Source organism: Lasiosphaeria miniovina, assembly GCF_030549165.1.
Source record: "Lasiosphaeria miniovina strain SMH2392-1A chromosome Unknown B0T26scaffold_5, whole genome shotgun sequence".
Taxonomy (NCBI): domain Eukaryota; kingdom Fungi; phylum Ascomycota; class Sordariomycetes; order Sordariales; family Lasiosphaeriaceae; genus Lasiosphaeria; species Lasiosphaeria miniovina.
In genome coordinates this window covers 926,002-948,737 of record NW_026848224.1, presented here as the reverse complement: position 1 = coordinate 948,737, position 22,736 = coordinate 926,002, and the positions used below count along the sequence as shown (strand labels likewise).

The window sequence follows — 22,736 nt, the reverse complement described above, 5'->3', positions numbered from 1 at the left end:
GCAATACACATTCACTGCACTCGTACACTTTGAGTGGCATTCCGATTTGACTGTATTACCCGTGCGATAGGAGCTTGCCCTTTGTTCTATCTTCATAATTACCAACCCCAGCATTCTGTGGAGCCCGTGCTCCCTTACAGACAGACGACCCTAACAGTCGAGTGGTTCGTAATAGCAAGGAAAGGACAACCCAAACACCAGCCGCGCGCACAGGGTGCGCGCTCACCACCTGTTACCAACTGGCCGGAACACTGCCAGTTGGCACAAGCCACTACGCCACGCCATGGCGCCCCGGGCCTGAGCCCCTGAGCACGTATATAAACAGTGGCCCTCGCCCACCTTCCTTTGCGAGGGCCAGGTTAAAGTCTCACACCAATACTACTCATTGCTCGCCCACCTTCTTACCTGCATTGTGACCACCTTGATCCGGCGTACCTGCCTTCTCTTACACTACGCGAATTGCCCTTCAACCCGCCTCGAAATTCCTCGCCCACCCCATAATTTCCTTTTTCCAATAATTAGTCGTACCGTAGTACCTTCGACGAACCTTACAATCTACCCGCTCTTCGTAGCTAACCTCCCTTCCTCTGTAGTACCGTTTTGCCTGTTGTAAGAGAAGGCAGGTACGCCTAATCAAGGTGGTCACAATAGGAGCAACAAGCAGGGCGAGTGTTACAATCTGGACAACAGGTCCACGGAGCTAGGCCCGGCCTAGGATTGTGGGGGTCTGGACGGCAGGTAGGAGATGACAGGAGACAAGGAGTACCGTGCACAGATTGCGAAAGACAGGCTTTCAACACATAACCAATGTATGCTTAACCAGATGCATTGATAGCTGCAGAACCGTTCTCCAGAGAGAGCGTGCTGCCAGCTCCTATATAGAACTATGAGCAACCAATCAGAGTTCCTGCCTTACATGCTCAGTCGTGCTCAGTCCTAGACGCACTGATCCCCACTGAGCTCCCTGCTCAGTGCGCTCAGTGGGTCTCGGCACTGATCCTACTGAGCTCAGCCATGCTCAGTGCACCTTGGCAATGGCCCCACTGAGCACTCCCTAATTGGATGCACCTTCTCTTAGCGAGAGCCCCACCCTAAGTGCCGTCCCAGCCAATCCGCAGCGGGCGGGCAACGCCCTCTGCACCTTTGAACCAGGATCGTAACACAAATCGGAATGCCACTCAAAGTGTATGAGTGCAGTGAATGTGTATTGCTTGCTTGAAGAACCAAGCAAGAACTATCTAAGACCGTGGTCACGGTCGTCGTATATATCTATCTACGTAACCAATAACAGTGGTTCCGTTGTCCCGTGGTCCCGCGTCCGGGTCACCGCCCGACCAGAACTGTCCCGCGTCCCCGAGCTCCAGAGCTCGGAACCCTGGAACGCTCCTGATTGGCCCGCGCCAAAAAGAGCATGCCCCACCTTTGTGCATATCCACAGGGAATCCATAGGGATTCGTGACAACAGATTTACACCCAAATTAGGTGAATTTTTGTCTAGCGGCCTATGCGGCCCACGAAGTGGGCCATTCAATCCATACCTGCCCGGAATGGTGGCGAAGCCACCCCCCTGCCTAGAAAAAGACGTCTGAGTTTACTAAGATAAGTTAGGATGTAGTTTTGGCTCAAAGACTTTACTTACGGGGCAAGGAGCACCCATGCTTCTCGTTCTTACTCCTCACGTGACCCGCACCACACCTACTTAACCTCGGCCGCCTCGCCTCCCCTCGCCTCGCCTCCCCTCGCCTCACCTCTTTACACCTCGCTCTTTTTACTAAAAAATACAACACTCGAGCAGCATTTACCGGCCATGGCATCGCAATCAGCTACCCCAAACGGCCCGCCGCAAGTCCCCCAGAGAACATCAAGCAAGCGAGCAAGAACGGATCCCGAGAAGGACTATTACTATCTCAGCGCTAAGCTCATCAAATCTAAGAAGCAAGTTCGGCCGACGACTAGTTTTGACGCTCGATATTAGATATCGGCTGCGGCCGCATGCGACGCATCGGTCGCGTATCTCCATGCCGAGACCAAACTCGCCGTCCGAGATTGGGTCGATGGCGGGGAAGGACCTGCTACATCATGGTGGGCAACTACCCAAGCACGCCGCATCATCGAGGAGATAAAAGCTAGCACATTGGAAAAGACGCTCTACACGAAATAAGTCGAGAGGGTCAAGCGAAGTTGTCCTATTAGACGAGCATTCCAAGCCATGTTCTCAACAAGCCAACTTGGCATTTGCGCTGACAAAGTTGGTATGGGCGCACGCAAGAGATCAGAGCAGTCAAAGTTCAAAGATGATCTTATTCAATTTTACGGTGCCGCTACAACAAAACCGAACAAACCAAAAATCATTGTAACCGTCCACGATTCCGCTACTGGCTACGAATTTATCAAGTCAGGTGTTACCGCCGCACATTTATTTCCCTATAAGCTTGGTCCTGACGTTTTGGTTGCGCTTTTTGGCGAGGATGTCGAAAGTGAGCTGATGACGGTATGTATCTTATTGGAGAGCCTCGAGATGATATAGAGTATTGACTTATTTACTCTAGTCACGAAATGGTCTGCCACTTCAACCTCATGTAGAGTCGGCTCTTGACGACGGTGCTATCTCCATTGTCCCCGACCTACCCGACAACCCCACGACCGAACAAGTAGCAGACTGGGAGAGAAACGAGCCAAAGATTTACCGATGGCGTATTATCGACGAGGACGCAGAATCGCTCAATACGGTTATTATCCCCAAGGGCCACAATGCACCCGAAGATGGCCACGGTGCACCTAAAGATATAACCATTCGGAACCTGGACGGTCAGAGGCTGTCATTCAAGAATGATGATCGTCCAAGAGCAAGATATCTATACTTCCTCTTCGTCTTTGCGCAGCTCAAGATGGCATGGAGACACGAATACCGCACTGATCCCGCCAAGAAGCTGAAACTCCAGCTAGGAAAGGGGTTCTAGGCAACGCGAGAAAGATATCTCAACCGGGCGCTTCTCCTCGCTCTCGCCGACGAAATCGGCCATGATACAGCATTCCCAGAGAACATCCCGCCTCTGCCCGGAACCGATCACGATACCCAACCTCAAGGAGACGAAGATGACGGCGAGGCTGGACTTGTTGCCATTGCAAAGATCATTGCAGCTCAGAGACGAGGGGACGAAGAGGAAGAAGAAGAAGAAGACTGTCACTGTCACTGTCACTGTGGTGGCTCAGGCTCCACTAGCGCTCCGGCAGTGCCAGACATTTAGATACCCACCCCTGCAGGCCTGCACCAGTCGTGAGACTAGGGTGCCGCAGGTATGCCGCGAGATCACGTAGAAGAAAGCCACTAGACTTATTGCTATTGCCCTTCCACGGGCGTCTCAATAATGATAAATGGTATAAAGTCGCCATCCGGCCCCTAATTCTCTTTTCCTACCCCGCCGTGCTCTGGTCTGCCGTCGTCTACGCCTGCTCCGTCGGGCGGCTGATCGTCATCTCGGAGTCGGTAGCCGTGATTTACCACGAAGAAATCTATGACTTCAATGCCTGCAGACGGGACTGGTGTACCTGAGCCCGTTCATCGGCGGCATCCTCGGTACCGCCGTGGCGGGCAAGGTCTCGGACGTGATCGTCAAGGCGATGGCGCGCCGCAACGGCGGGCTATACGAGCCCGAGTTCGGCTAGTCATGGCAGCGCCCGTGGCGCTCACGACGGTCATCGGCCTGATGAGCTTCGGCTGGTCGGCCCAGGTGCGCGACAATTACATGGTCCCGGCCGTCTTCTTTGGGGTCGTCTCGTTCGGCTGCTCGCTCGGCTCGACGACGGCCATCACGTTCTGCGTCGACAGCTACAAGCAGTACGCAGGCGAGGCGCTCGTGACGCTCAAGTTTTGCGGGTTGCTTTCTTTCGTTCTTGGTTTTCTGTGCCTGTGTGTTTGCATTGCAAGGCTGCACATAGGCGCATACTACTGTTATTTGTTTTATTTACCTGTCTGAGAGGCACTATTTTTTTGTCCCATTGGGTTACCCGGGTTACACGACCCCGGCGTTCCGGGTCTATTCTATGGCGTCGGCATTGCGAGCTTGACCTTGGTTGTACCTATAGAACTCTATTGGAATATTATACTCCTTTCTAAATACTGTTCCCCAGCTTAAGTTCATTCCTGTTCGTGGTGTTCCGGAAATTGTTTGTAGTAGTACTACTGTGGGGGGGAATGGGTGTTCATTGATTGTCTACAGAAGTAGAAGTAACTAAGGTCTCTGGGTGGGCTTGGTTTTGGTGGATCGGCACGCAAGCCCCCGTGGGCTCACGTGCCACGTGAGCCGGTACGTGCCTTGCGCTCCCTCCCTCCTGCACCAAAGGTACGGTCATGAATGCCGCTATTCCAACATTTCCATCTCCTAAACTCGTACGTAGAATTAGTCAACGCACCGAGTGGGATTATTGCATGCATTATATTCCATACAGACCATAGAGCGATCCACGAATCATGTTGCAAGTTGATCCTGCCAGCCTTTTCGCTGCACTTCGCGCCGTGTTAATGACGTAATGAGCCAGCACGCGTATTTTGCCGCATATGTATGTATGTACCTAGGTGCCGCTCAGCTACCCGGAACCCTGGGAGTGACCAGCAGGCAGCACCTCGACTTTCGCCCTTATAACCCGATCTCCTGGCTGGCCCGGAAGAGCTCCACCCCTCCTCGCCTCCCATCAACCACCATAATTAGACTCGTGAGTACCAATGCCAATTGTGATTTTACCGACCCCCCTAATTTTCATTCTCTTCTCCCTCGGGTGCGGGACCGTTCGCAATCCCGAGAAAATTCCAAGCGCCTCATAGCTCCACCGACACTCAATGGCAATGGTGGCCCACGTCACACTTAAATTCACGGATGGGGCCTTTCATATCTACATTACAAACTTCCTTGGTTTTCAGATTTGTTTTTTAGTTGTTTGGCGATGTGGAGATGTTGGACGTAATCGGTTCCGAGACTGATTGTTAATAATTCCCAACGCGTGACGAGTTACCAGCGTGGCGTGGCTAATCAAGTCACTTGACTATAGTCCCAGTAAGAAGTCGACCTTACAGTCTCACCACCATAGAAACTACCACTTTACCACAATTTAGTTGACAATTATTCATTCAGTAACTGCTGCTGTCATCTCCCATAAAAACCGCGCCTCTCTTCTCCCGCTCAGATTCAACCCCTTAACCTCGAACTTCGACCTACAACACCATTCCCCGCCATCCCACCCTAGTTACAGATCCCAGTCGTTTTCGAGCTTGTCGCTGTCGAGCTTCCCAATGGGCAGAGCGCCGATGAACTTGTAGACCATCTCCTTGATCTCGGCAGCCCTCTTCTCGTTGCCCATGTGACCGGCCCCGTAGATGCGCGCATACCTGAGCGGTCCGACCTCGATGAAGTTTCCAAACGTTTTCTTGAGGTTCGTCGTCTCTAGCGGGAGGTAGCTGGTCTCGGGCCGGTCGAGCTGCGCCTGCACCTCCTGCTGCCGCGGCCAGTGCAACCCGCGGATGATCTTCTTGAGCGACAGGAACGGCGTCATCAGGTCGAAGTCGCCCTAGTTCCCGAGTCAGAAGCTGTCACATGCGTGTCAAGGGAAGAAACTCACCGCATACGCCAGCACCTTGATGGTGTTTCCCTCGAGTGAGAGCAGCCTGGCCAGCTTGACGCTCGAGTCCTGGTACGCTGCTCCACTGGCACGGAAGGCGTCGCGCACTTTAGGTTGGAAGATAGCCCAAGTGCCTTCGGCGCCAATCTGACTGACAAACTTGTTAAACCACGCGTCGACCCACTTGATGTTCTCCTTGCGGTCGGTTTGCCACGGGCGCTTTTCGGACAGGTCATACGGGTCCAGTCCCCGTTGCTGTTGGCGAGGTAGGTATTATCAGTCTCTAGCTTGTGCACCCCAAGGAGAGACGGAGGCTGCTCACCTGCCAGTAGTTGAACGGCGAGCTGGCGCTGCAGCCGTCGACAGTGATCTTCTGGCTGCTGCACTCGGAAACCTTGGCGCGGCAGGCCAAGATCGCGGCGCGGCACTTTGGGATCGACTCCTCGTGCCACGTCTTGCACTCGGCGTCGGAGAGCAGCCAGTCGGGCGACAAGGTCAGCGACTTCTCGCAGATCATCTGGTACACGCCGTCCTCGGCCTGCAGGTCGTCGAGCGCCGGGTTGCCGAGGATGATGGACGTTAGCTTGAGCTTGTCGCGCGTGGGCTTGTCGGCGCTCCCGACCGCCAGCGCCAGCGCAGACACGTAGTGCCCCGCGAACGACGTGCCGAACACGTGCAGCGCCTGGTCGGCGAACGTCTCGCCCTTGAAGTCGGTCCCCCGCAGCGCCAGCAGGAACTCGATCAGGTCCGCCGTGCTCTGCTCCACGGTCCCGACCTCGCCCGCACGTGGGGGCTGTGAGAAGCCCACGCCCAGAGGGTTGTCGATGTAGATGACGTTGGCCCGCTCGTTCAGGTTGTTCGCGTTGGGTATCTGGTTGGCGCGGTTACCATGTCAGCACGGGACGATCTTGTGCAATGAATGGGGGGCCAGGATGGGCCAGGATGGGATGGAAACACACTAGGCCGTCGACACCGTACGGGACGATCCGAGACCCCCACTGTATCATCATGCCATACATGGAGGAGGCGCCAGGACCTCCGTTGAGATACACCAGGATGGGGTCCGTTTTGGGGTTCTTCTGGCTCTTCTGCAGCCTGCGAAGTCGTGTCTGTCAGAGAAGAGAGAGAGAGCGAGTCAGGAGAAGGAAGGGCGCTGCAGCACGCTTTACCTACCAGAAGAAAATGCCCTTGTGGCTTGTGGTTGTGAGGTAGCCGCTCCAGTGCTTTTTGTTCGGGTTGTCGGTGTCTTCGTAGAGGATGCTCGGGTCGACAAAGTTGAGAATGCCCACCGTGTCGTTCAGCGACAAGCTGTCCCGATCGAGACAGCCGTGTTGAGCCGCCCGTGCATTGTCGAGGACGGTTTGCGGGATGAAGGCGCCTAGCGCCAGGCCGGCGAAGAGCGCCAAGGCCGTGAGCTTCATGGCGGGATTTTACCAAAGGGCAAGCGGTGATGGGTTGGTGGTCAGTTACGGCTCATGGGCCGTTGGGCAAGTTGGAGTGGATGTGCCTTCGATTGTCGAAGACAGAGAATGGCTCGGACCGACCCACACGATGTCAGGTCGTGCAAGAGGGGATTTAAGTATTTGGGGATATCAACACCAGCTGCCAATATTCGGCCACTTGGGGAGTAGTTTGGCACTAGCCCTCTTGACCTCAATCATTGAGGGAGCCTGGCCATGGCTGGCTGAGTCGCAGCAGTCTACCGCTGGATTCGGCAAGGAATTGACAGCTGCACATCCGTCAGCGTGCTGAATCGCACTTGCAGTTGGAACCCTGTGCTGACGGGCGGTTGAGTTGTGCGTTACCCAGCCAATCAGAGCAGCCCCTGGGCTGGTTTCAGCCCGCCTCAGGCAACCTTGGCACTTAGCCAGCCCTACAGACGAGCTAACCGGCGACCCCGCATTCGAAGGCCTCTGACGGCGGCCGAGATTGCTACTGTAGTAACTGGATTTATGTTTCCCAATCAGGTCAAAATGTCGTGTTTAAACCGCATTTACTCCTTTTCTTGGCATAGCCCTTGATCTTGGACCCGTCTTATCTTTTTTAGTTGACGGAATTACTCCGTAGCGCCTTCTCTAGACGTATATCAAGCACGATTAGCAACGAAATGCGCAACCGGCGCAACCGGCAACAAGATGGGCAAAAGAATATTGATTCCTGGTTGCCTCAGCCGCAAACTAGCTCAAAGTCTAGCTCAAAGTTCTCGACCAGTTATCTGCGACAAGTGCTACGAACACATGCGCCACCCAAGCCAATTTTGACGAACGCGGATAGCGCCAACTCAGGTTCTGTCGGTTAGCTGTTGTGCTATCTTTTGCGTGTAATTATTGCTGACCGGGGAAGATGCGGAAACCCGAGTTCACACGAAAGGCTAGCAGACTTAGGGGCCTCCGGCTACTAGAGTGAAGCTAGGATCCCCGATCACCTCCACCGTTTCCACGTGCACAAAAGAAATCAATTAGCTTTTCGTGGTAATCTGATCTCGGTGCGATGAGTCAAAAATGATTTCTTCTATCTGTTCTGCTTTATTCTAGTTGAACGGTGAACCTTGTGAAAGTTGGAAACTTCCAGAACTTGGTGATACGAACACGTTTCGCGGAACCAAACCTTAATAAACAGTTGAGCCGCACACTTTGCGAGGTGGATCAAGCATCGGCCCGTGAATCGCTCCTACTCTCCTGTCATGTGACTTGAAAATGAAAAGCAAACCTTCACGATTAAGGTTATAACGCCGTTGAGCGTGGTCCCCTCTTTCCTGACTTCCATCTTCTCGCCCAAAGAGACTACGACACCAAATCCTCTCCGGGAAATCTTCAGAGAGCATTTTCAAAATCGCTGCTGGTGGAGCGCTAAAGTTTGCCAAAAGATTGTCATTTGGGTTATCCCCGTCGAGACCTTCACCCCTAGCGCCCCGTCATCGTCCAGTCATGTACCTAGGTACCCGACCCTTCGTGCAGCGCAACGGTTGACGGTTAAGCGACGACACACTATCTACCATGGGGATATAATATCATGTTTCCTCTTGAGTCTTCGTTGCACAGCCAACAGCCAGTCTCAATATCCCGCCCAGAGTTGATGGTCGTTACAGTTTAGCTGTTAGAGTTAAACATGCTGTCAAGACTATTGCGGAAAACGTTGAAAAGTTTGCCACGACGTTTTTTTAGCTTTCGAAGTATCCTCTTCGATGCCGTCAGATAACCTTCGTTTGACTGGATCTGCTCTGCTTCTCTCACGTATATAATGTAGCCTATCCTCCCCTCTTGCCTCTGCAGATTTCTGCTCTCTGTATCACTCTCAAGCCTCTTGCACTCTCAATTACTAGTGCAGCCTACCAGCAAACTTTACGTGTCTCCTGCACCATCAAGCCTCTTCCACCATCAAGTCTCTTCACCATCAAGTCACTTGAATTATCAACTACCACTGCGCACTACCAGCAAGCCTCTCAAGACTCAATACTCACACATATCCACAATGAGGCCCTTCGAGCTTGAAGACATCACCTACTACTGGTCCGAGAACAACCCGATGGTCCTCATGCTGAACACGCAAATGGCCACAGCCTCCTTCATGCAGCGCCTGGTCTCGAAGGGCGGACACGCTCACATCACGAGCAAGGGCCAAGGACAGGGCACCACACTCCCAGCAAAAGTCTGGAGCCACATCATCGACATCTTGGCCGCCGACGCCGACGCCAACCCAGTCTTCATCCTGACCCAAGCCACACTGGCCAACCCGGAAGTCGACCCCGCCGTCTCCCCCGCCGTCCTAGCCTGCATCCCAATACATCCCAAACTAGCCGACCACAGCTTCGGGGCCATGCGCTGCGCCAAGACCATCCAGTCGTTCGAGGACGCCATGGCCTTCCGCCAGGTGCCCCCGTTGGGCGACCCGGCGGGCGTCAACCCCAAAGTCATCTTCTTCATCGGCATCGACGAGCCGCCACAGAACCTCTCCTGCTGCGCCGACAGCGGCCTGCACCTGCGCGCGGCCGTCGCGCGCCTCAATGGCGGCAGGTGCCTTATGGGCCACGCCAACCGCGCGCAACCCAGCACCGCGCCACAGCTCACCTGCCTGTACAGCGACATCGACCTCCCGGACATCATCGCGCGCGTCGAGGGCGGCATCTGCGGGGCGTGCGACGGCGCGCGCTTCGTCGGCGCCAGCCTGATCAACCGCGACGCTGGCCGCAAGCGCAAGCGCACCTGTCACGACAGCAACGGCGACGACCACCCTGACAGGAAGCGCGCCAGGAGCCTGACGCTGCTCGAAGCCGCCGGCGTGCTGCTGGCGTGCCCCGTGTGCCTCGGCACCAAGACGTGCGAGGACCACCGCGCGTACTTTGACAGCCGCGCTGCTTCGTCCGCCGCCGCCGGCAGCGACAACACCTTGCGCTCCCGCCTGGTATTCATCCCCGAAGACAGCGCCGACGTGTACGACGACCTGCGCGAGCGGCTGGACGAGCTGGGGTACGCCGACGTGCCTGTCTCCACCGCCGCGCTGGTGTCTTATTGGGGCGGCGCCGGGTGGGATTTGGAGCAGGTTAATGCGCGCCGGGGATACTTTATGCCGTGAGGGCGGGGATGGGATCTGGGTCCTTGGGAGGAGGATTTGGTGATCGGATGATCAGAGGTTTGGTTTACCTTTTGGACAGAACAGGATTTTGGACAGGACAGCGCTCTTTGTTGAAGGATATTCGCCCTGTTATCTTAGGGGTTTTATTTCCCCTGCCAGCGAGTACGCAATTACAGATTTTCATGGCTGGAATCTGTTCCCTCTCTGCTGTCGTTGGACATACATGATTGCCGTCGACACGCAATTAATTACCTATCTTGTTCACTTGTCATGTGGTTTCACTTTGCTCCCGCTAATGAAGGCAAATACTTTGTCAACCCTAGAACTCGTCCTTGAATGCCACAGTTTAGTGCACCGACACACGTGTCTTGGGTGAGTAAATCACAGAAGCTGTCGAAACCGGCCGCCGAAACAATGAATCTATGATCAAACCAATGCTCTTTCCCAGCTGAGTGGTTAAAAAGCAGTCTCGCCCGTTGCAACCGATTTCTGGGGCCCATTTTCCATTAGGAAGTCTCTTACCAACCGCAGAAGACCCATATCAGTACCTATTCGGAATCTTGTTTCGCATTAGTGTATGTGAGCGAGAATGCCAAGTGTGGTGTTTATTGTCTTCTTTGTTTCTGGGATAGTTAACACGAAAAAGAACCTTTTGGCGCTGTGATCCCAAGGGAAACTGGAAAGAATTCCTGGCGATTCGACGCGCTCGAGTCGAAAGGGCACTACCCGACTTTAGCAAAATTGCAATTAGTTTGGTTTCTTTGATATAGGGGACTCTGGTTTGTGAGTGGGAAGATGGTGCACAAACTTGGCACCATGATGTTGGGCAATTCTGCAACGGTGGCATGCGGATTAGAGTCGAATCCGAAGTATTCTCGGTCTTTCGGCGAACTACCCAAGGACAAAGGTCAGTGAATTGATCAAACTTATTTCTCCTACTAGATACACGCACGGGAGATACTCGTCACGGCAGTTCGAGTCATGGCGTGGCAGAACCAGAATGGTGTCGCTGTCTTCTAAAACGTGTTTAGTAACCCAGGCATTATGCTTGTCGACCTTTTCAAGAGCGCGATCTTTCCGGTCTGGTGTTACAGAAGCCCTAAATCCCCCGCAAGAAAAGGGTTAGGGCCCGTCTAGCAAACTTAGAGCATCTTACAGTAGTCTCTCTGTCTTACCATAACTATTGGGTGACCTTGCATACAAATGGTGTAGCTCCGAATCGGTTCTGGTAGTCGCTTCTGAACTGCGCAGAGCCGGCCCAGTAGTCACTCGCCAGCACTTGCATAAATGTCTGCAGGCTTTGTTAATTGACAGACTCACACGTGGTGGGACAGTTCCTGAAGATGCGGAGGCTACTACCTCTCTGAAATAGTCTCTAACGGCTATTTGTCCGTTTTCTCTGCCGGACCGCTTGCCTTCCAGAGTGAGTCGAGGGAAATTCGGACGAGACTCACGCCGAGCCAGCTGCATAGGCGCGAGATTGAGTCTTGAAACACTTTTTGATCATCTTCTCTGTCAGAGGCATATTCCTCAATGAGGACAACACGCTTGGGTCGATGGAACTGAACAATGGCTTCTTAGTGTCTTTTGATGTGACGAATTTCATGGAGCCCTGCTTAATTGGCGAAGTGGTTCACCTCGAGCCAATGTCGCCCAAAGTTGACCATTGTGTATATGTCTCTTCCGAGCCGTCGTGGGAGGGGCGAAGGCCAAAGACACCGTGGAACGACGGCCAGGTCTCTGCTACTACCTCCCGCTGGTTGACAATGTTCATATTAGTTGAATATAGAAAGTCAGAGATGGGGCTCAGTTCCGGACCCACCGTCACTGCCGATGCTGATGTCGAGCCAAGGATGGGCGGCAATGCAGAGGGCCATAACTAGGTGATGCAATACAACAAGGAAAAGCACTACCGCGTGCATTGATCGGGGGGGGGGGGTCTCAATTCAAAGTAAAAAGCGTGGTCCTCCTTGGAAAAACTAGGAAAAGTCCAAGAGCAATGCCTCCTCCTCCAATCAGGGGGAGAGCGGGCCGGCCACCGTTTTGTAAAGTGGGCGCGGGCCAAGAGAAAAGGAAAAATTTGCACTAGATTACTTTTAGTATGGGGGTAAATAAACCCCTAGTTGTCCGGTCCCCTGTTCCCTAATTACTAGAAGCGTAGATGAAATAAATGAATTGAATATTCAGCAGAAATGAAGAAAAGAAGGAATGCTACCTGAGTAACAGCAAGGTCTCATTGCAAGGCTCCGGTTCTTGTTTTGAATACTGTCTGAAGTCGAACCATTGCTCTATTGACTACCATCTATCAAGTACAAAAAGAATGAACAACCGTGTCTGAGTTGGGCTACCAGCAGCTCAACCAAACTTAGATCCTCCTTCCCTAGCCGTCATTACTCTCCCTCCCCCTCCGCCTGCTCTTCTAAACATCGGGTCAACCGTTACATGCCAGCACGTGTCATGTTGACCCTCAACAGCGGCTAGCTGCCACAGCTATGACTATAGCTGCCCTAAAGTCTGGGGGGTTGCTGCCACGAAAAGACGCTTAGGAGTTTGAGCAGCGGACCATGTTTCCATTGGTAATAGCGTGGTGGTATGTGAACGTGATCGATTTCCAACATGCTTCGGCAAGCGAGTTCTTGGGGAAATCCGTGGCATTCGCAATGTTGATGGTATACACTCTCTTGCCGTCGCGGAGTTTCTGCTCGGTATAAGGGACGCTCAGATTGTCCAGTTGACTCTTCATGTTGTCTCTGCAGACCGAGCAGCACTTGATTTGGATCGGCATTTTGCTTGGAGTTTGAAGTGAGTTATATGGGTGAGGTGCTCGAGGTCAAAAAATGTGATTTATGATGAAGGAGAGCAGAAGAGTAATTGTAAGTGATGAGTAGTTGATTTGAGTAGTGTAAACAGTCACACAGGTCTGTCCCTTTATACTTGACGAATCTCCATTATTCGAGTCTATCTCAAGCCATGCGCCCAACGTCAAAGGCTGCCAACTGTTGGCCCAGAAAGTTTTTTGGTACAAGGCAAAGCACGCAGAGGAGGGAAGTTTTCGTTTGTGCTGTTGCGTGAGATGATACGACGGACTCAGATAGAGTAGATGGCGAGCTTACGGAGGCGGTGTGTTGCTTCAAGTTTCAGTTTACGAAGCTGCAGCCACGGCCTGGCCGCCAGCTCTCAGAACATCCTAGGCTTTAGTGTTTGGGAAATGAGTGTTGGGAAATGATGAAGACCCGAGTTTTGTGCCACACTGAGGGTGAGAACTAGGAGTGGAACGAAAGTCTTCTTGTGTCGAAGTTGTCTTCGTGTTTCGTTTGTGAGGCACTAGTTCTAGGAGGGTGGTAATATTGCTAGGGGTAGACTAATTGATCACAACCAGTCAAGCGACCACACCTGACGCGAACGGCACAAATAATCAGACAGGCGTCCCTTCACTGGGAAGTTCATGATTGCATGCATGTAATTACGCCTCGCAGCCCGTCTCATAAGCCTGCACGCCCGTGGCGGTGGCACATCTTTCCCATTGCCACGTTGCGCTAACTATCTGACGTGTTTAAAATAGCACCCGGCCCTTCTACAACCACATCCTGTCCGGGCCCGTCCCCTGAACGGACACCGAGATAGTCAGCACTAAATTTTTCTATACCACCCTGGCACTATGCGCAAGCTATACCTCGTCGCCTTCCTCGACCACCTAGGCCGCCCGCCCCACATGGCCGCTATCTTTGACACTGCTACAACGGGATGTCGCAGGGAAAACGGCCCTATCGCCGCAATTCTCGCTCGTAATCGTTTACGATCACTACTGTTTCCTTCGAGAAGCGCCATCAGCCCGGCCGCCGGGTTAACTACCCTCAGCCTCTTGGTTATTCTCCCGCTCTCAGTCTGCGGTCCATCCTCGCCATCCAGGACTCCCGCAGCGCGCTTCCTGGTGCCACGCCAGCTCCGCGCCTGCGCGGGACATCGTCTCCAGTGCCCGTCCCAACGGAATTGTCAGTCGACGACGGGCACGAGTCTGAAAGAGCCTGAGACGGCGCTGGCGACGTAGTCTGTGTGTTATCGCTGTCCGATATGGCCCAGTCAGCGCTGGTCGGGACGCTGCCGGTGTTGGAACAGTCGCTGCTGCCGCTGCTGCCTACCTTGGCTATCTGCATCGGCGAATGCCAGTTTTCTGCACCTTCGTTGGACACAGCAGGCAGCAGCAGCAGCAGCAACGTCGACGACGACCGGGTCTCCTGCGTCAGGCCAGCTGAGCCTGGACGACTTGCTGCGCCCGAAGATGACCGCCCTGTGCTGGCACGAGTCGAGATCGACTCTCCTAGCCCGCTGAGCCGCATGAGCAGGTTCCTGAAGCTCGCACTCGCTGGCAGCAGCTTCTGCATCGCATTCCACGCTTCTGAGGCCCCACCACCGTCCCCGCCGCCAAAGATATTATGCCGGGGTGGATTGTGCCACAGTATCCCCGACGAGATGGTGAGCGTGTTCGTCGTGAAATTGCCCTTGCTGCGGATAATTTCTCCAAAGTTAGGCAGGCAGGCGCTAAGGAATTCTCTCCCCGTTGGTATCGCCGGCCATAGCGAGGGTATAACGGCCTGACTGCCCGAGGGCGCCCGAGGGGTTAGGCAACGTCGCAGCGGAACGAATCAGCTCGCCGAAACCGCGGCCGAACAGCGTCACGGCGCGGGTCGATTTGACAAAGTCGACTCACGCACGGTCGGAGCTCGGCGGCGCCGTCACGCGCAGGTACAGTGGGCCGCGGCCCGTCGCCACGTCCTGTGTTGATGCCCCTAGGAACAGGTTGCTTAATTATAGCCTATACTAGCCCAGCCCTAAACCGTAGCCCACTTGGCATAGTCTTTCTGACAATACCTTCTGTGTCAGGAACAACTACCCGCCCATCATCGAGTCTGCCAAAGTCCGGCGGTGCCGGCGGGCACTGTACCCCGAAGAACATGGCAGAGGGGAGTTTCGCGGACCTGAACAGCACATACGCTGCCGGCGGGTGTTATTATTATGTCTTCATGAACAACGGTGACTATGTATGGGGGAGCATGAGCTCCGGCACGGACGACGACGACGAGGGGTAATGTAGCACATCGCATGGCTTCCCCGACTGGAACCTTGTTGTCTAGATATCAGTCGACGATAAATCTATACCGTAATGGAGGCTGGTTCCTCGATGACTTTGACAAAGAACCCCCGTGTGATCTTCTCATCCGCGCTCGGGAGCTCACACCTGAGCAATGTAGCCACTACGTCCCGATACCGAGCGCCAGCTCTCCAGGCCAGATCCTCCACTGCAGTGTCCGCCAGGAAACGGCTGAACAACTTGGTGGATACGAGGTGCTCCTCGGGAAAACCCTTGACGGCTGTCGCCCAACGTCCGATCTCGTATAGGACCACGCCGAAGCTGTAAAGATCCCGCACTTTGGCATATCCGTCCTCCGCGACCAGTGGGTGGTAGTAGTAGTCCCTATCGACGCCGGACGCCGGCTGCTTCTACAGCGAGCTCGTGGCCTGCGGGCGCGAGAGGTCGAAGCCGGTGATAAACGGGCGCGAGATGTCGGGCAGTTCGCGAGGCGGAGCATTCTTGCGACGGAAGAACCAGATCCTGTCGCTCGTCAAGCCTTTGTGCAGCCACCCGGCGGCGTGTAGCTGCGCGAAGGTGCCGGTGAGGGCTATGGCTAGCTTGACGCGGTCGCCGGGCTCCGGGGGCGGCGTCTTGCTCGAGCGCTTCAGCCTCGTGTCGCGGTTCATCATGTCCCGGAGGGAAATCGGGTTGGGCACGAAGTCGGGATCGTGCTGTCGGAAGTCCATGTCGAGCACCGGGTCCAAGTCGTAGTCGGCAATCTCGGGGACAGTGTACAGGAAGCCCCAGCGCGAATCTTGGCCACTCAACCTCTTGGCGTGTTGAAGGTCCTCGTACAGACCTACAAACTTGGGGATCCAGAACACGGCCTCGTGGCCGTCGCTCGTCGTCTTGAGGATATTACCCAGAAACTGGACTCGCTCTGTCAGGTTTTCCACAGCGGTTTCGCTAAGCGACGACGGGATATACCGCCACTCGATCCACACGGGGCAGCCGAGAGGGTAGCCCGGAATCGCTCGCGCCTCGCCGGTGAAGTTATCGGGACCCACGACAACCTCGCCCTTGCCATGCTCTTCAAGAGTATCGGCGAACTCGCCGCGAGAGCCTGTAGCTCGCTGATCCGGGCCACCAGCTTGCTGAGCGGCGTCAACTTGGTCGAATTCGCCTGGTTGAGCTTGAGCAGCGCCGAGGTGTCCAAGTCCGACAACCCGGCTACGAGTCTGGCTGTAACGCTCTGCTCAACTCAGCCCCGCCAACCGAGCCTAGAACGAACAATCAACTATAATATTCACTCTGCAAGTCCCCGCGAGGCCTGGCCCTGGCTACTAAGACTTTATAAATACGACATTATTAACGGACAGTAAACTCTCACTAAGACAATGTTACGATCATCATGGAACAACACCCCGGCCCCGAGCGCCGTTAGCGACTTGGCGGGAGAGCCTCAGGCTCAAGCAAGTGAACCACTACATGCATCTCAACCCAAGTCCAGCGCTGGGTTCCTAGACATTGTCAATCTGACGGTCAAGTTGGACATCCCGGCAGCTCACCTTGACTCGGTGGGCGTGAGAACAGGGCTGGACGACGGCGAAACAACTCCTTACTAGATCGGAGACGGCCTCACTTGTGTTGCCGTGCACCACAAGCTCGAAAGCGCAGTCAGCTACGGTTCGAAGGCGATCGCTCAGAACACAGTTGTTGCCCTCAAGCTTTACTATCTGCGCCCATCCAGCCCTGATGGCAATGATGCTGGAGGCCTACATGGAGAGGCCCAATCTGCCGCCTACGAGGTCCTCTCGCAGGAGATACACATTCTCTGCCACAGTACCCTCCGGCAGCACGAGAACATCACGGCCATTTTATTTCTAGGCTACTTGACCGACACAAAGATGCCGATTCTCGGCCTAGAGCTCGCCGAGCATGGCTCGCTGGACTTTGTCTTGCGCTGTCTTGGACCTGGGCCGTCCGTTGCAGACAGGGAGCACCTTACGGTGGACATGGCACTAGGCCTGCGTGCTCTGCATTCGTGCGGTATTGCGCACGGCGACCTGAAATGCGAGAGCATGCTGGTATTTCTTCACCCTACCCGACGTATCGTCGCCAAGCTGGCCGACTTTGGTGGGTCGGTGTTGGTTGCGGATGCAACAGCCAGACCTCGACACCATACGGAGCTTTGGGACAGTCCCGAGAGCCTTCTCGGGGATGAAAACATTGACTGGACACTGGCTGATGTGTATGCATTTGGTCTTGTACCCGCAAGCTTGTGGATGAGGACCTCCACGAACCAGGGCCTGGCTCTGGATCCCGCTGTATCTATATGGTGCCTTGAACGACTTGCGCCAAATTCGAGCCGGAAAGACTAGTCGCTTTAAAACTGTGGAAGCTCAGGCGCGATAACGAGGAGAATAGCCTCAGCAACGAGTTGTGCAAGTTGCTCGAGTGGACGCTCGAGAGAGAACGGGAAGCTTTGCCTTTCGTCCTTCGTCTCGTGCAATCGACGCTCAAGACACTACCCATAGAGCGACCTAGGGTGGCCCAGGTCTTGGCCCAACTATTCGATAACTGCACCACTTATGATGTAGGAAGCAGGTCAAGGTCAGTTCAATGTTGGAAAAAAAAGCATTTCGGGCTACGGGTTCGCTAACATTCTTGTTGGAATTTGTCAAGCAGAAGGGCCTCGAAGGTTCTAGATAGAGACTTCGCCACCCACTTTGCCACCACAATAGTAGTATAAGAACGGGCTTTCTGGCACTGCCAGAAAGCTAGAGAGAAGAACAGACATCTACAATCCATCACTTGAACCACCAGTTTTCGGCGTGCAGCCACGCCCTGTTGAGTCCAGTACCAGTACCCTGGTGAATCCAACACTGATCAGTGGTTAACTCACCACTGTTGGGACAACAGTCCTCCGCCACAGATCAGTAAGGAGCAACAGAAGAGACAGCGCCGTAGAGAACGGTCGGACCCGAAGGCCGGCCCTCTCTACGAACCTGTGCTAAGGAAGGTCTCCCTAACTACGGAAGAGACGGTATAACGGAGCATTCGTGCCTCGAATCTCAACCGCAGCCCAAGGACCTTCGAATCTACGGAAGAAGTGGCCGTGACCGTCTCCCTGGCGTCACCTAGCCGTAGAGCGTCTACCACGCAACAAACCCTGAAAGACGACCTTCCAGGCCAACAACGACCTACGTGTTGAATCCTTATTCTTTTACCTTCATTCATTCTTTTCGACCTTCAACCATTCCATTCTACCATAATCCATCCGGCTTCAAGTCTTCGGTCTTTCTTTTCAACATTCCTTCATTTTTCGGCCCTTCTCAACATTCTTTCGCATTCTCTCGCTTTCCAGCACTTTCCTTCGACTCCCAGCTTTCCAAGCCAGTCAACAGCCCATCCCTACGTTCCAGGCCAGCCAGCAGCCCTTTCCGACCTTCCAGGCCAGCCAACGGCTCGTTCGTACACGCCTAAGATGGCCACGGGCACAGAGAACGACGTTATTATGTCCCCGACCTCTACGCCTAGCCAACCAGCGCGCTCAGAACCCCTCAGCAGCCCTACCCTCGGACCCTCGGTCCCTCCCGACCTTCAAGGGGAGGTAGACCCTCTAACTTGAGGCCGGCTAAGCGCGTTCGATCGACTCCCGTCGCCAACAAATGAGCAGATCAATGGGCACATCCACTTCCTGCTACGCTCCAGGCAGGAAAACCCCCTAAAAGGAAGATACGCATGGGTACAGTTTACTGAGGAATTCGAGCACTGGGATGAAGCCGCCTGGGCGAAGATCCCGGGTCGAACACAGACTACCCTACGTAACTGGCTCCGGGGTAACGGAGTCTTCGTTACTATGGATGGTGACAGGATCCACAATAACCTCCAACGAGCAGCAACAGCGAAGGAGTTCCACAGATGGTCTGAAGCGGACGTCAAGTACGAGAAAGGACGGAACAAGGCCTTCAAATTAAATACCCTAGACCCTGACTTCCTCCGGGAGATCCAAGAGCCCGACGACGATATAGAGGAGCCCGAAAAACCCCCTACGACATTTTCACCTCAGGAACCACCTCAAGGACCCCAGTACCCCCAGCAACGCAGTCCTACAAACGGCCCTCACCAAGGACCCCAGTACCCCCAGCAACGCAGTCCTACAGATGGCCCTCACCAGGACTTCCAGTACCCTCGATCTAGACTCCAGTTCGAGTACCCACCCGTACCACAAGGGCCCCCGAACGCGAAGCAGCTTACAGACCTGGCTAAGCTCTACAACGACGAGATGAAATACGGCGGCGATACATACGATGTATTCGCTTCTAAGCTAGTGATCTTCCAGGACTGCTGCCAACGACTGGGTATTACCCAGGGCCAGTACGACGTAGCCTTCCCCGCTATGCTCAAGAGCCGCGCCCTGACCTACTACTACGACCGGCTCTGTGGGCGTAAATACGACTTCGCTACGTTGATCGCCCAGACTAAGGCCCAATTCGAAAGCGAAGAAAGCAACCAGCTACGCCTACTAGAGTGGGGCAACACAACGCTACGTAAGGTCATCGACGAGAACCCAGGGAAACTAAGGACCGAGTGCCTCGAACTCTTACTCAATAAGCTTACCAAGCTTCAACGTACCCTCCCGACCATCAATCAGTCAGAAGAACTACTCCGCATACAAGTCCTCAACGCCTGCCGTGGGATCCCTGAATGTACACTCTGTCTGTACAACCCGGCTGCAACCTACGAAGGCGTACGCAGCCAGCTCCGGTCGGCAGTTAGCAACGGCCGAGAGGCTCGCTTCGGGCGTAAGGACCAGGGAAAACCACGACGTACCTTCCCGGCCCGAGGACCCTCGCCCGGTAAAAAGTGCTACGTATGCGGCAAGCCCGGCTGCTGGTCGACAACCCACACGACGGAAGAAAGACGCCAGGCCTACGACCGCTTCAAGGGTAACAAGCATATACAGAGTAGCCAACCGTCGGCTACATACGCCCAATTCCTAGCCTGGTACGAAGGAACCCAAAGCTTTGACGATAACGACGAAGACGACAACATCTCGCAGTTCCTACAGGCCCACGAAGACGACCAGTCCGAAGGTAGTGAGGAAGAGGGATTCCAAAGTACCTTCTTTAACGATTACATGCCAACCGACGGCAACGCCATCGTTACCTTACTTGCCGATAGGTCAGTTCGCCACGGCCTAACCAAAGAAGACCCATTCCTACAGGCCGAGGATCAGGACCACCAACCCGCTTCGATCTTCACCCTCGAAGGCCGTTACTCAGCTACGGAGTTCCACGGCATCATGCCCGACACAGGGGCGTCCGGTTTTTCAACGGCCGGGCACCCACAGTTCCGTGCCCTACAAAGGGAGCTACCGTCACTACAGCTCGGACCGCCAACTACGGAGGCCGCGATCAAATTCGGCCAGGGCGGCACCCTCACCCCCTTGGGCACTATCACCGTACCTACCCCCTTCGGCTCGGTTGACTTCCACGTAGTCCCCGCAAACACACCGTTCCTGCTATGCCTTCAGGATATGGATCGCTTGGGCTTGAAATTCGACAACCTACATAACCAACTACGGCAGGGTAACCTAACCGTCCCCGTCGTACGGAAGTGGGGGCACCCCTGGCTCCAACTAACCAAAGAGAAGACCCTCGCATATAACTACCTTACCGACACAGAGCTACGCCGGCTCCACCGCCGATTCGGCCACCCGTCGGTCGCCCGCCTACATAAAGTCTTGAAGACGGCTGGGCACCCTGTGGAAATCGGAGCCCTTGAGTTCCTTAGCCGGGTATGCCACCAGTGCCAAATGAACGCTGGCCGCCCAGCCCGGTTCAAATTCACCCTCCACGACGACTGCGAGTTCAACTACGAGGTTATCGTCGATATACTATATATCGATAGCCGTCCTGTCCTCCACATCGTCGATACGGCTACGGCCTTCTCAGCGGCCTGCTTCCTCAAGGATATATCGTCAAAGACCGTATGGGAAGCCCTCTGCCTCTGCTGGATCAATGTATACCAAGGACCCCTCGACTGGCTAGTTACCGATGCCGGCACTTCGTTCCGATCTACCGAGTTCCGGCAGTCGGCTAAGGAGATGGGGATCTCGATCAAAGAAATACCCGTTGAAGCCCACAACAGTATTGGCAAGGTTGAACGATACCACACACCACTACGCCGGGCATATAACATCTTCAGGGCCGAGGACCCCGAAGCAAGCCCGGAAGCTTCGTTACAAATGGCCGTCAAAGCAGTCAACGATACGGCCGGCCCGGACGGCGTTATACCCACGCTCCTAGTCTTCGGCGCCTACCCCCGGCTGACCGAAGATTCGGCACCATCCCCTACGATCAAACAACGTGCCCTAGCAGTCAAGAAAGCCACCGACGCAGTCAAACGGCTACAGGCCGTACGACAAGTCAACGGCGCCCTCGCAACGCGCAACGGCCCAAACACCGTACGAACCACTCAACTACCGGTTAACTCTCTAGTCCGTGTATGGCGCAAAAAAGCCGGTTGGCAAGGACCCCTCAAACTGATTGCAGTTGACGGAGAAACCTGTACCCTGGAAATTAATAACGGCCCGCGCATCTTCCGATCAACCGTAGTTAAGCCCTACTACGAAGACCCGACGGCCGTACCAACTTCACCAGCTACACCGACCGCACCAGCTTCGCAGGCTATACCGGTTATACCAACCACAACGGCATCGGAAGCTGGCCTAGCCCCGGAAAGCGAAGCAGAGGACATGATCATTGTCAGACCACGACGCCGCGGTCGACCCCGTAAAGCCTCGCCCCAAGACACCTTCCTTCAGGAAACCGGAACCCCTGAGAGCTTTATAACAAACAAGGAACAGGCCGACGCCGTACTAGCGGTACGACTACGTACCGAGGGCAAGATCACCACGCCAGGCGCACCATTCGAAGAGTCTACCCAATACGAGATCGACAGTCTAATCGCTCGGGGAGTATTCGAATTCGTCAAGCAAGGCCACAACCGAGGCCTACGCATCTTCAAGTCCCGCATCGTTAACGAAGTCAAGGGCAAGAATACCACAACGCCCTACGAAGAATCCCGCCTCGTTATCCAAGCTACGCAGACGACGGGAAGGAGTCTATTCTAACCCAGTTGCCAACGATCCAACGGGCTAGCCAACGCCTTATACTGGCACTAGCTCCTTCGCTCATGCAACGCAGTATGGTTATCTGGCTACGGGACATTACGCAGGCCTACGTTCAATCAGGAACCAACCTCAACCGCGAAATCCTAGCCTACCTACCTAAGCAGATTCAGGACCAGTACCCCGAAGGCACCGTAATGCGAGTAATCAAGCCGTTATACGGCCTGGCTGAGGCAGGGACCCACTGGTGGGCTACCTATCATAAGCATCACTTAGAAAGGCTCCAGATGATGACATCTACGTACGACCCCTGCTTGTTAATTTCCAATACGGAGAACCCGG

General features: G+C 54.6%; 9 protein-coding genes across 9 annotated transcripts; 5 read left to right on the top strand and 4 right to left on the bottom strand.

Annotated features, from left to right (window-relative positions):
- Positions 1-1,855: 1,855 nt before the first annotated feature.
- Positions 1,856-3,305, top strand: B0T26DRAFT_714791 (uncharacterized protein; the record flags this gene model as incomplete). Its single annotated transcript, XM_060442210.1, has 4 exons — positions 1,856-1,939; positions 1,976-2,082; positions 2,170-2,491; positions 2,550-3,305. Coding segments are annotated over 4 exons (924 nt in total), but the record flags the coding sequence as incomplete, so codon positions are not given.
- A 363-nt stretch (positions 3,306-3,668) lies between these two features.
- On the top strand, positions 3,669-4,609 carry B0T26DRAFT_752838 (uncharacterized protein; the record flags this gene model as incomplete). Its single annotated transcript, XM_060445587.1, has 2 exons — positions 3,669-3,877; positions 4,588-4,609. 2 exons carry the CDS (start codon positions 3,669-3,671, stop codon positions 4,607-4,609), a joined length of 231 nt encoding a protein of 76 aa, XP_060293950.1.
- Positions 4,610-5,114: 505 nt separating this feature from the next.
- B0T26DRAFT_872998 (Alpha/Beta hydrolase protein) lies at positions 5,115-7,345 on the bottom strand. The gene is made up of 5 exons (XM_060447978.1): positions 6,787-7,345; positions 6,573-6,708; positions 5,936-6,484; positions 5,614-5,868; positions 5,115-5,562 (listed from the first exon to the last, which is right to left on the bottom strand). The coding sequence occupies exons 1-5, from the start codon at positions 7,032-7,034 to the stop codon at positions 5,242-5,244; spliced, it is 1,509 nt and encodes a 502-aa protein (XP_060293949.1). The 5' UTR covers positions 7,035-7,345; the 3' UTR covers positions 5,115-5,241.
- A 1,739-nt stretch (positions 7,346-9,084) lies between these two features.
- On the top strand, positions 9,085-10,185 carry B0T26DRAFT_752836 (uncharacterized protein; the record flags this gene model as incomplete). The annotated part of the gene is made up of 1 exon (XM_060445586.1): positions 9,085-10,185. One exon carries the CDS (start codon positions 9,085-9,087, stop codon positions 10,183-10,185), a length of 1,101 nt encoding a protein of 366 aa, XP_060293948.1.
- Positions 10,186-10,980: 795 nt separating this feature from the next.
- B0T26DRAFT_677062 (uncharacterized protein) lies at positions 10,981-12,068 on the top strand (the record flags this gene model as incomplete). The annotated part of the gene is made up of 3 exons (XM_060440053.1): positions 10,981-11,092; positions 11,558-11,608; positions 11,707-12,068. 3 exons carry the CDS (start codon positions 10,981-10,983, stop codon positions 12,066-12,068), a joined length of 525 nt encoding a protein of 174 aa, XP_060293947.1.
- Positions 12,069-12,584: 516 nt separating this feature from the next.
- B0T26DRAFT_342194 (uncharacterized protein) lies at positions 12,585-13,111 on the bottom strand. Its single transcript, XM_060434485.1, has one exon. It carries the CDS (start codon positions 12,968-12,970, stop codon positions 12,728-12,730), a length of 243 nt encoding a protein of 80 aa, XP_060293946.1. The 5' UTR covers positions 12,971-13,111; the 3' UTR covers positions 12,585-12,727.
- A 940-nt stretch (positions 13,112-14,051) lies between these two features.
- On the bottom strand, positions 14,052-15,139 carry B0T26DRAFT_752835 (uncharacterized protein; the record flags this gene model as incomplete). The annotated part of the gene is made up of 3 exons (XM_060445585.1): positions 14,052-14,688; positions 14,894-14,972; positions 15,055-15,139. 3 exons carry the CDS (start codon positions 15,137-15,139, stop codon positions 14,052-14,054), a joined length of 801 nt encoding a protein of 266 aa, XP_060293945.1.
- Positions 15,140-15,684: 545 nt separating this feature from the next.
- Positions 15,685-16,622, bottom strand: B0T26DRAFT_752834 (uncharacterized protein; the record flags this gene model as incomplete). The annotated part of the gene is made up of 2 exons (XM_060445584.1): positions 15,685-16,486; positions 16,618-16,622. 2 exons carry the CDS (start codon positions 16,620-16,622, stop codon positions 15,685-15,687), a joined length of 807 nt encoding a protein of 268 aa, XP_060293944.1.
- A 453-nt stretch (positions 16,623-17,075) lies between these two features.
- On the top strand, positions 17,076-17,863 carry B0T26DRAFT_714785 (kinase-like domain-containing protein). Its single transcript, XM_060442209.1, has one exon. The coding sequence runs from the start codon at positions 17,164-17,166 to the stop codon at positions 17,635-17,637; it is 474 nt and encodes a 157-aa protein (XP_060293943.1). The 5' UTR covers positions 17,076-17,163; the 3' UTR covers positions 17,638-17,863.
- Positions 17,864-22,736: the final 4,873 nt, after the last annotated feature.

Coding starts and splice junctions, on each gene's coding strand:
- B0T26DRAFT_872998 (XM_060447978.1), bottom strand. CDS start 7,034: ATGAAGCTCACGGCCTTGGCGCTCTTCGCCGGCCTGGCGCTAGGCGCC. Junction 6,485..6,572: donor CGTACGGTGTCGACGGCCTA/GTGTGTTTCCAT, acceptor CGCGCCAACCAG/ATACCCAACGCGAACAACCT. Junction 5,563..5,613: donor TCAAGGTGCTGGCGTATGCG/GTGAGTTTCTTC, acceptor CTCGGGAACTAG/GGCGACTTCGACCTGATGAC.
- B0T26DRAFT_342194 (XM_060434485.1), bottom strand. CDS start 12,970: ATGCCGATCCAAATCAAGTGCTGCTCGGTCTGCAGAGACAACATGAAG.
- B0T26DRAFT_714785 (XM_060442209.1), top strand. CDS start 17,164: ATGCCGATTCTCGGCCTAGAGCTCGCCGAGCATGGCTCGCTGGACTTT.